The following is a 12,012-nucleotide window of genomic DNA, read 5'->3' as shown; positions in this document are numbered from 1 at the left end:
GCACTGACAAGGCTTGTTCACGTGTGTAGGAAAGAAGGAGCCAGGTCAGAAATGACTCCTAGGATTTGGACCCGAACACGTGAGTGAGTGAGTGTCATTACCTGATGGAAAAGCAGGGAGTTAGAGCAGGATTGGGAATGAAGGCCAAGAATTTTGTTTAGATCATTTTTTGCCAGACATGGTCATTAGGTCAAGTGGACCCTGAAATGGGTGGTTGGATAACAGGTCTGGAGCTCCTTGGGAGGGTCAGGGCTAGAGACATAAACTTGGGAACAAGTATATCTATGAGATCATGAAGGAAGAAAAAGTAGATTAAGGACTTTTTTTCAGTTTCTCACAAACACTGTCCTTCCTCTTTTGACCACACGATTCCCCTTGCCTGTTCTGTTTCCATCTCTTTGCCTGTAAAGCATCCACTTATCCTTTAGATCTCAGCTCAGTAACCACTTCATTGAGAAACCCTCCCCCGACTTATTGGGCTGGGTTAAACTCCCCTACTGGTGTCTCCATGCCTTTCTCTCTGCTTGTTCATAAATGACACACACAGCTGGTACTTCAGGATGAATTCTTTTCAAGAATCGCAGGAGCTCTACTGTCTCTTGGCTTATGACATTTGGCTGATCCCAGAGAGAATTTGTCCAAAGCAAGGAGTTTTGATCGTGAAGAACAGATTTTTTTCCCCCCCGCAGGAGTCTGGAATTATTTCCAAAGGGTATTGGTGAAGAAATATGCTTCAGAAAGAAATGGAGTTAATGTGATAAGTGGACCAATTTTTGACTATGACTATGATGGCTTACATGACACACAGGACAAAATCAAACAGTAAGTTTGTCTTTTCCACTCAGTGTGTGTTTTTAAATTCTAAGATCTCATTCAAGGCTCTTTTTCAAATATTCACGTACTAGAGAAGAGCTAATAGCCCTAAAGGCCTTTGCTCTTTGAATCTCCTTGTAATTTCTTCAGTGCTTTTGGACGCTTGATTAAATGTCTTATTGGTGGTTGGAATGGAATGGAGTTTTGTGGTAAATAAATGTACTTTTCCATTCCATGAGAGAAAAGTATCAAAAGATTTTTTTTTTAATTTGTCATTTATTCTTTATCAACTCGTCAGTGGAAAGATGATAATTTTCCCTCATCTCCATTATTTGAGGAGACTTTTGGAACCCCTTAGATTTCCGGGTCAGTATATCTTAATAGGAAATTCCATGGAGACTTTTGTAAAGTCTAGTTGTTTCTACCCTTCTCCATGATGCTGTTGGGGAGATTAAAAAAAGGTAAGGCATACTTGCTCAGAAGGAGCTAGCAGTTCAATGGAGAAAGGAAGTAGACACAAATATGACAAATTCATAAGAAGTCATTTAATTTTATACATGTGTGAAACAGAGGGGCACAAATGATGAGAAGCTTTAATTGTGATTTACAGATAATTACGAACAAACAATAATTTTTTTCATACACATAATTAATAACATAGGAATTATCTTACTCCCTTTCTAGTCATCCATACGAGAAATGTCAACTTAATTGTACATTTATTTTATTGCTGATCATTGCTGTAGTTTTTAACCAAAATTATCATTTTAGTCGTAATTTCAGTATTTTAAAAAGGATTAAAATTAAGATAATAGAGAACCAGGTAAGGAATTGTGAGATTTTTTTTTTTTCCATCTCTACGTTCATCACTAGCTCATTAGTCCTTAGTATTTCCTTGAGTGAATGAGTTTTCTTTACCAAGCTCAGCATCTCATTGGAGTTTGAAAGGGCTTATTATTGCCCCAGCTTCGGCATCTCCTGCCTCAGGTCCACTTTATACAATTTTATGCAAGTTCTCTTCCTGAAACATGGATCTCATGATGACTCTCCCTGCCACAGACACCTTCAGTGAGGCCTTACTACCTAAACAATAACACCCAAATTCCACAATGTGGCCCTCAGAACCTCCAAAGTATGGCTTTTATTGACTCTTCCAGCCTCACATTCCTACTATCTTGAGCCATTCATCGTGTCCAACGTCTGATCCTTGGTTCAAGGTGTTTTCTTTGCCTGGAATATCGTTTTCACTCTGCCAAGTTAAGAGAAAGGGAATTCCAGGCAATAAAAACATTGGGTTCAAAATACAGAAGTGGACCACTTTCTTAGAAGTGAAAAATGATGCAGTTGAATGGAAGTTAATTTTAGTGACTTAGGCAATATTCGTGGGTCACCATTTAAACAAGAAAGCTATTACATGTGTTGTAACTTTATTTTTCCTCCCTGTTCCAGGTATGTGGAGGGCAGCTCCATTCCCGTACCAACTCATTATTACAGCATCATCACCAGCTGCCTGGATTTCACCCAGCCTGCCGACAAGTGTGATGGCCCCCTCTCCGTCTCCTCATTCATCCTCCCTCACAGAGCAGACAATGAGGAGAGCTGCAGTGTGAGTTCAAAGACAGAGTCCTTTAAAAGGATTCATCTTTGCTTCTTAATTTATATTCCCACCATTAAGCTCCTATACACTTATTATAAGACATTTGGACCATACAGTAAAACCAACTGGAAAGAAGAAAAGACCTTTGCTTATCACCTCAGAACTTTGTGTTCGAATGGCTTTTTAATTTTCAGTGTAAGGGTGTGGGGAGGCATGGAAGTGTGCATTCACTGTAGTTCCGATTACGTGTTTGATTTTGTCAAATGATAAAATGCCCAAATGTTTTTGGTTTTGCAAAAGACATATGTATTTTGTTTTTTAAAAATTTTTTTTTTCAACGTTTATTTATTTTTGGGATAGAGAGAGACAGAGCATGAACGGGGGAGGGGCAGAGAGAGAGGGAGACACAGAATGGGAAACAGGCTCCAGGCTCTGAGCCATCAGCCCAGAGCCTGACGCGGGGCTCGAACTCACGGACCACGAGATCGTGACCTGGCTGAAGTCAGACGCTTAACCGACTGCGCCACCCAGGCGCCCCAAGACATATGTATTTTGTAAAGGTAGGATACAAATAGCAACATTTTGATAATTGTTGAAACTAGATAAGAATTCACAGGGGTTCATTATGTTATTCTTTCTACTTTTGCGGGCATTTGAAAATTTCTATAATAAAAACTTTTTTTTTTTTTTAAATTTTTTTTCAACGTTTATTTATTTTTGGGACAGAGAGAGACAGAGCCTGAACGGGGGAGGGGCAGAGAGAGAGGGAGACACAGAATCGGAGACAGGCTCCAGGCTCTGAGCCATCAGCCCAGAGCCCGACGCGGGGCTCGAACTCACGGACCGCGAGATCGTGACCTGGCTGAAGTCGGACGCTTAACCGACTGTGCCACCCAGGCGCCCCTAAAAACTTTTTATAAAGACACATATACATGGGAGTATATACTTTATAAATCAGATTTTTCATTTGCTGCTAGTTATGAGGGCACTTGTAACAGGTCACCGTTCCCAAACAGCACAGATGACACCCAATACCCTTATTTGTAAGTGGAGGCAGGAAGGCATCACAAGAAGGCCCCTGGCAGGGGGGTGGGAGCCATGCAGTGTGCTCCTGGCCCTTTACTCCTTCTGCTTACACTCAGGGACACATCACATCACTTCCCCAGATCTCTTCGATGTGACAGAAAGACTGTGCTCCAAGATTGATTTTAGAAGCAGTAACCTCTATGATTTTGCTTTATAGAATAGCAGGAGCAGAGATACAATCTACAGAAGAGGATCTTAGTTAGCAAGCACTGCTCAGTTCCTAAACTGTGTGTGGTGCTCTGGGAGAAACAACAGTGTGTCAAACATAGGCACTACTCAAGGCAGCCTGCAGCAGGGGGGAGCAGAAAACAGGTGCAGACTTTGCTACCCTACAAGGCAAAGAGCCCCGAGAATAGCTTCAACAGAGGTTATCAGTTTCATGGGCAAGGTAGATTTTGGACTAGGGCTTCAGCTGTGGGAGGAGACTGAGGCTATGGATGTTCAGTGCAAAATAAGGGATGCAGGACACAAATACCAAATACAAAATTTGAAATATGCCCAAGATAGCTAATTAAGCTTGACCAGAATATTGGAATTGAGGGTAATAGGGGGAGATAAGGTTTTTAAAGCTGCTTGGAGGGTGCCTGGGTGGCTCAGTCATTATGCGTCTGACTTCGGCTCAGGTCATGATCTCACAGTGCTTGAGTTCGAGTCCCGCTTCAGGTGAGCTTGAGCCCCGCTTTAGGTGAACGCGAGCCCCAGGTGATCCCTGGCTTCTCTCTCTCTCTCTCTCTCTCTCTCTCTCTCTCTCTCTCTCTCCTCTCTCTCTCTGCTCCTCGCTCACTTGAGCCCTCTTTCTCTCTCAAAACACACACACACACACACACACACACACACACACACACACAAAACAAAAAACAACCCCCCCAAACAAAACAAAACAAAACGAAAGTTGATTGGAATGAATTTTAAATGGAAGTAGTAGTAATAGAAGCCGTAGTGGCAGAGGTAAGAATCGCTACCATTTGCTGAGTATGTGTTACCCCCAAGTACTGGGCAGGTCCTCTCCATAGATTATTTCTAATCATCTAATTATCCTGCGAGGCAGGTATATGTGTTATTCTCCCCGCTCCCCTTGAAAAGTTTGGTACATTGTTACCTGGTTAGTCAGTAGGAGAACAGAACTGTAGATGCAAGTCCTCTGACTTCAAAAGCCCATCCTCCTTCAAATTTATCAGATTTCCACAGTAGAAACTTGGGACCTTAGAAACTTTTCTTATTGCACAAGCATTAAATAGCCACGGAAAATGCTGGTGCATAAGAGCAACATTTCAGGGCTCTCCTTTAGGGAGATAAATTTAAGTTGGAAGGGGTCAAGCCTGGTGTTCAAAGTGCTTTGGCAAGATTCACGGGATTGAGGGAACAGAACTGGAAGTGAGGTTGTGGTGTTGGAAATGTAACAAAGAGAGTAGAAGGCAGCAATATTATACTGAAGGATCAATAAGACCGTATAATAATTTGGTAGGAGGTGGAGAAGCAGAGGAACTGCAAGTGAAAGGCAAGCTGTCGTCAGCTTATCGACTTGACCTTCTCCATTTTGATTCTTCAGAAACACGAGGGTGGCTAATGGTGTACCAGGAGGATGTCATGCCTCTGGATAACATGATCTACTTTGTTTGAACTTTAGTTTTCCTAAAAACTTATGGAGAGGTAAACATTTGTGCAAAAACCTAAACCCATATATTATGGAGTGAAATTCACAATTGCCTTGCACTTTTAAGATAGAGACTGCAAAGACATTTCAGACTGATAGGAGGTCATTTAAGATACCCCTAGATTCCTGGCGAGTATGTGTTCAAGTTTCTCTGTCATCAGGGGAATTTGGTGATGGGACACTGAGTTCAAAGACATTCTTCAGTCACCCCAAATTGTACATCTGACCAATGAAATCCACAGATGTCCTCACAGCTGTCTCCCTCCACTTTCTGGCTCCTGACTCTGCACAGAGCTTAGAGATATTTCTTGTAGAGTTCATGGCCAGCATGTTTCTTATTCTTATTCTGCCCACACAGAAACCTGTTCTTGCTGTGAATGTCACTTTAAAACTGCTGGGGCTTGAATTCACAATCTTATGAGAAAGTGAGGAAGAAAAGGCAGGTGAAAAATAAATGTCCATAGCAAGACAGGTAATAAAGAAGTTCATGGGTGGGCGTTTGTTTGTTTGTTTATTTACTTATTTATTTATTTTTAAAATGTTTCCTTCTCTTCTTCCCTTGGTACACATGAACTTTTATTTGAATTTTATTAGTTTTGCATTTCACCCTAGAGTCTCTCCTAGCAAATACTTTTGTGGATTGCCAGCTAGCATCAGGCAGAAGATATTTTCTTCCTGTGTTGCATAGCCAGCATTTCCTAATGACTAGTGACAGGCTAGATTTTAGCATGTGAGAACCAGAAGAAAATGCCCTTCGAATGAAATTGGCAAATACTTCCCAAGGAAAGAACTAGCAAAAGACAATTTTCCCCCTGAATTCTTGTAATCCCAGCTGGCCACTATTTATATTAGGAAAAACCTTTTTACCCCTTTGTCTTTACATTCAAATGACTGCATTTACAAGAGGAAAAATTAGACCACTGAAAAATCAAATAAAGAGTTGAATATGAAAATTCTCCCAAAATACAGCTTCATGCTTACTCTGCTTACTCTGAGGGGGTCCTGATCCATTTGGAGACCTCCTACTTCGTTAATTATATGGTCGCACTGAGGATTGGTCAGTACCGTTGTGGGCAGAGTTATATTTAGGTCTGCCTTTTCCTGTGAATCGCAGAGACCTTGGTTAGCTTGGGTTAGGAGGGTGGGGCATGGAGGGTTAAAATCCTTACTTCCCCAGCCTGCAAAGCAATTTCTTCCTATTTCTTCATTTTGCCTGGGATGGCCAGGCCTCAGTTTCCTGAACCAACACCCTCGTGGTACATATTTAGCACTGGCAAAAGCTGCTGTAGCTCCCTGTCCAGGTCTGTGTGGGTTGGAGCTTTCCGAGAAAACCCATTGCAGGTTCTTGGACTTTGGTGGGGAGTTCATTGAGACCACTGGTGGTGGAAGAGCTGGGCGAGGGCATTTCTGAACATACTCAGCCCTGGACACGCAGCCACCCTTCAACTTGTGGAACAGCTCTTGAGGGCCATTGCAGTTCTGGGGGCATTTGGGAATGAAATTATTTGCAGAGGCCCTCCTGCCTCATGTCTACTAGTGAAGGTAGGCATTTCCCCCACAATTCCCAGAGTTCTCAGATCTCATGCTTTCTCTCAACTTCGCACCAAAGTGAAAGAAGGTATTTTTAAAATATAAAGGATTACTTCTCCTAAAGTACTTTTTAATTTCAACTGAGACACAAATAAATTGTTTGGTGTGGGACATCCAGATGTCTTTCATCTGGAATTTGTGCCAATGAGACAGTCTTGGCAAGTAGCTAAGGCAGAAAGAGATTTCCTTCCTCTTCTCTATGATGTTTCCCCACTTTGTCTTTTGTTCCCCCTCTTCCTTTCTCTTCTTCTTCCTACTTTCCAGGGAGCTGCTGAAGTCAGCATTATTTTCCTTGTGAACCAATGAAGAAAGCCTAGAGAGGTCAAGTGGGTTGCCAAGGTCTCATAGCCAGGAAGTGGTAAAGCCACAGTTCCAACCCAGGCCTGTTGGGCCCCAAAATACCAGGTGTATCTTGAGCTGCTTTAAGTTGAACTCATTATTTGAATATCAATTCATTGTAATTTAATAGATGATGTTCTTGATATTGCGGGTTCTTCTGAAAGACCAGGAACGCACACGCGAAATTCTGTGCGTTGAGCGTAAGCTCTTCGCTTTCCTTAGGAGCCAGAAGAACATTCCAAGTTGCTCTGTGCCCAACATTGCAGTTTGACAGCAGCGGGGGAAGAAAGTAATTACCGAATTCTCCAGGGCCTTTGGTTTTTGTAATTTGGATTTATGTTCTGAAAACCTATGGAGTCAAAGGCCCTTTCACACCACGTGTCTCATTTATTTGGTACAGCTAATTGCTGTCAAAAATGTTAACAGCCAAGGACAGGTATTTGTGGTGTGTTACCAATAGGAATGTGGTAGAGTGGCCAGGGAGGCCAGGAAGGAATCACAGGCACTGGCTCTGGGCGCAGGAGTATGGAGGGGTCGTTTGTGGACCTGCACCAAATTGATCATCTGGAGAACCTCCTCTGGAAAATTGTGACTCTGATTGTATTCTGTTTCCATTGCAGAGCTCAGAGGATGAGTCGAAATGGGTCGAAGAACTCATGAAGATGCACACAGCTCGGGTGCGGGACATTGAACATCTCACCAGTCTGGATTTCTTCCGAAAGACCAGCCGCAGCTATCCAGAAATTCTGACGCTAAAGACATACCTGCATACATACGAGAGTGAGATTTAACGATCTGACCATCTGCAGTGCAGTCTTATCAACTGGTGTATATTTTTATATTGTTTTTGTATTTATTAATTTGAAACGAGGACATTAAAAAAAATGTTAGTATTTTAATCCTGTACCAAATCTGACATATTACGCTTGAATGACTCCACTGTTTTCTCTCACGCTTGATTTAGGTAGTCTTATGTTCCGAGTAGAGCTTGTAATAAATACTGCAGCTTGCATTTTTAGTGGAAGCTTCTAAATGGTGCTGCAAATTTGATATTTGCATTGAGGAAATATTAATTTTCCAGTGCACAGTTGCCACATTTAGTCCTGTACTGTATTGAAATACTGATTTTGTAAAGTTGCATTCATTTACTGTTAATTATGACAGACATATTTAAGCCTTTTAGACCAATCTTAAATATAATAAATCACACATTCAGTTTTTTCTGGTTTTATTTGGCCTTCATTTCACTTATAAATTAGAGTGTTTGCTTCTGGTATATTCATGCATGAAAAGTATACATTTTCTGTATTGGGCCTTCTTCCTTGTTGAATATAATTCATATAGTCAAAGAAACATCCATGCTATTCAGCCATAGTGGCCTGGACGAGATAGTTTAGGTACACATCTCTGGGAAATCAGAAGGGCGGAGGGCAAGAGAACCAGAAGACCTCCAGAATACCCTCTGTCACCAGTCTCTTTTAAAAATATTTTGAATTTTGGAGGAGTAGGTTCTTTTGATAAGTTGATTCAAAGCTCTGAGTATTAAACTCAACTGGTACTCTCTGAAGCATATATTCTGTATAAGGTACCAACCTATGAACCATGGAGGATATAAAGAGAAGTAAGAAGGTGGGGTGGGTATAGCTGTAAAAGTATAATTAACCAATTCAGGTAGAAAATAATACATGCCAAGTGAAAAGTGTTAGTAATAATATGCCAAGCATCTAAATGCTAGGTGGGGTGATTGTAGATGGCCACAGCCTCAAATAATGAAACAGGATGAGGAAGTCATTCAGAGATTTTTCAATCCTTCTGATTGTGTCTGGGAGAAAGGATCACATTAGTGTCCTCATATCTCTAACAGTTGCTAATCCCCCTTTTAAAAAAAAAGAAGAGGACTGGGGGCACCTGAGTGGCTCAGGCAGTTAAGAATCTGACTTTGGCTCAGGCCATGAGCTCACAGTTGGTGAGCTTGAGCCCCGAGTCGGACTCTGTGCTGACAGCTCAGAGCCTGCCTCAGATTCTGTGTCTCCCGCTCTCTCTGCCCCTTCCCCACTTGCACTCTGTCTCCGTCTCTCTCAAAAATAAATAAAAACATTTAAAAAATTAAAAAAAAAAAAAGAGGACAGCATATTGCTTTGTTTTCATTATGTTAATTCTTATAGTTGCCCCATTTATGGTCAGTGAAGTGTGTTTTTAATTTCTATACAATTTCCTTTAAAAATCAAATTGTGGGTGCCTGGGTGGCTGAGTCAGTTGTGTCCAACTCTTGATTTCAGCTCAGGTCATGATCTCATGGTTTGTGAGTTTGAGTCCTGCATTGAGCTCTGCTCTGACAGTTTGGAGTCTGCTTGGGATTCTCTCTCTGCTCATGCTATCTCAAAGTAAATAAATAAACATGTAAAAAACAATAAAACAAAAGTAAAATCAACTTGTTTAAGAAGGAAGGCATTGTGTCAAGTAAAAAACACCTTACAACAGAAGTGGGGGAGACTTTACTGGGCATTGGGAAAAATCAGGAAGGTGGTAACAGTAAAAGTACTTACTGGAAAACAGCTGTTGGGATACATGGGAAGAAGTGAACACTCCAATGCTGATGACAGCTGTATTTATTGAGCACCCACTATGTTCCAGGCGTATCTCTGGCACTTCATATACCTTATCTCTGAACGCTGAGAAACAAGGAGCTCAGGGAAGATTTTATGGGACAGAGAAAAACGAGATTGGCAACATGGAAGAATGCTTGCATTGGACTTTGTAGTTTGGGCTGGGGTGAGGGTGTGGTGGAAATGAGTTGGAATATGACTTCTTATACATTGAATGGTCAATAATGATTTATTGGTGAGTTGCTACACTCCAGTATTTATACTTGCTATGGGGATGACACTGGAAAAGATAACCACGGTTCCAGATGTCATGCTTGTGACATGTGCTGTGAAAGAATTAAATAGGTGCAGAGAGACACAGGGGTAGAAAGAGAGGAGCGTTGTAGGTGACATTATAGCTGACACTTGGAGGATGAGAAGAGCTGGGACCAGGAAGAAGGGCATGGCCAAAGACTGGGGGTGGGAAAGATCTTGGAATGGGTGAGGATCTGAAAGGAGACAGGTACACCTGATACAGCAGCGAGGTTGATAGGGACCAGGTGAGTAGATCCTTAGAGGCCCATTGAGGCATTTGGATTAGATTCTAAGTACGGTGGAAAATAAAGAAGGCTCAAGCAGCGATGTGACAGAATCTGATTTACAATTTCAGGATGTTGACATAGATGCGCGACAATTATAGTATGCTCTAAACGTAATTCCACACAAAACACACCTAATACCTATTAGGTGCCGTAATTCTGTTTCTCAGCAGCAACATTGCAAGAGAAGGGGCAGTTCTGTTTTTTATTAATAGTGGCAATGGTCGCAAGCTCTTTGCTTAGCCAGATTGCTAGATCACCTCAAATTGAACTCTTCTCAAAATAGGTTATACTCGAGGCTTTTGGGGTGAGCAGTTGCAAATTTAGTTGAGTACTTCTGCTCTATTTTTATCGTTAGGTCAGATCTTTCTTTCTCATGAATAAACTTCATATCCAGAGAGAACATCAACCACTCTGTATTTCAGGTGAGTGGCTTTGCCGATAAACACATGTCATTAATTGTGGGGTTATTTACAAAAGTCCCTGAATGGACAGGGGCTCTATTAAAATGAGAACCGAAAGACTATTTTAAGTTGGGGTACTTGGTATTTTTTTACATGGAGACCTTAGTTCATTCATGCTTTCATTGAGCAAGTTGCCAACTGCTTGCTAGCATGGTGGTCCTGTTCTAGTGGATGGATTCAGAAACTGCCTCTCTAAAATGAGCTCATTGTAAATAGTGTAAACCAGGAAAGCAGCCACATAGTTTCCCAAGAGCAAAATCATTCTGAATTGTTTTTAGGAGAGTTGACTTAAAAAAAAAAAAATCTCTGAATGAAAGTAATGGTTGGTGCCAGTTGGGTTTGTATAACTGCCTATGGGCCAGAGACCCCCCCAGTCCAGTGCCCATTATTCCTTGTGGTGGTTGGGAAGAGGGTGGCTGCAGTGAAGTCCAGATGATTCCTCCTGTTGATACTTCTCTCACTTCAACTGTCTTTCACTACGTCTTTGCTGAGTCAGGACTGGGCTGCCTTGTGGGTGGGAAGTGGTAAAGGCAAAGGGAATTCTCCCATGGCTTTGAGCAGAGGGATTGTATGGGACAGTGAGGAACCAGATTTAGATGTTTGAGTTTGTAGGCTGGGGTAAATAGAGCAGTGCCAGAGGACCAACCACGTGTGGCGGTAGGTTCCTCTTTGGGCTGCGTTTCTAGGAAGCGCATGTGCTTGACCCCTCTTGGCAAGGATGTTCAGTTTGGGCTGGACTATAAAAATGGAAATGGTGCCCCTGCCCAATGGAATTTTGCACTCTGGTTATTGGGAGCAGGCAAAACTCCATTACTTGTGTGACACTGGGCACTGTTCCTTCCAATTCCTTCGGGTGGCTCTTTCCCTGCCTTTAGGTAGTTCCTCCCCAAAAGCCTCAAGTGCTGATTAGTGTTCGACTGAATACTCGAGACTCTCTGTAGGATTCTGGAAGAAGAAGACCACCAGCATTTCAGGGTGGAGGCAAGGTGACAGGCTATGAGGCCATGGTTAAAAGCTGGAGATTTGCAGTTACATGGCACTGGGTGATGTACACTCTAAATTTTTTCATCTGTAAAATAGTGATAGTAATGTCAACTTCTCAGAGTTGGTATAAGAATTGTGGCAGGAAGTCTCACTGGAATATAATTTGTTAAATTTTTCCCTTCATTTTTATCTCCATTTCCTAACAAGGAAGACATCCCCTTTTAAAGTATTTTCTTGGCTTTTGTTCTTTTTGCAGAGTAGGGGTGGAGAGCAGAAGCAATCTGCAGTTCATGGATTTCCT

General features: G+C 41.9%; 1 protein-coding gene across 10 annotated transcripts in view; it reads left to right on the top strand.

Moving 5' to 3' along the window:
* Nucleotides 1-8,300, top strand: part of ENPP2 (ectonucleotide pyrophosphatase/phosphodiesterase 2) — a 112,632-nt gene extending 104,332 nt beyond the window's left edge. For all 10 annotated transcript variants that reach the window (XM_040494311.1, XM_040494310.1, XM_040494307.1 and 7 more), the window contains 3 exons: nt 690-822; nt 2,263-2,419; nt 7,700-8,300. In XM_040494311.1, the coding sequence (XP_040350245.1) occupies nt 690-822; nt 2,263-2,419; nt 7,700-7,870 (461 nt within the window). In that variant the 3' untranslated portion in view covers nt 7,871-8,300. The remainder of the gene's footprint in view (nt 1-689; nt 823-2,262; nt 2,420-7,699) is intronic.
* The last annotated feature ends 3,712 nt before the right edge of the window (nt 8,301-12,012 follow it).

The sequence above is a fragment of the Herpailurus yagouaroundi genome, unplaced genomic scaffold, assembly GCF_014898765.1.
Source record: "Herpailurus yagouaroundi ecotype Mexico unplaced genomic scaffold, PumYag 186, whole genome shotgun sequence".
NCBI classification, from domain to species: Eukaryota; Metazoa; Chordata; class Mammalia; order Carnivora; family Felidae; genus Herpailurus; species Herpailurus yagouaroundi.
The sequence above is the reverse complement of the archived record's forward strand: the minus strand, read 5'-3'. Positions and strand labels throughout refer to the sequence as shown.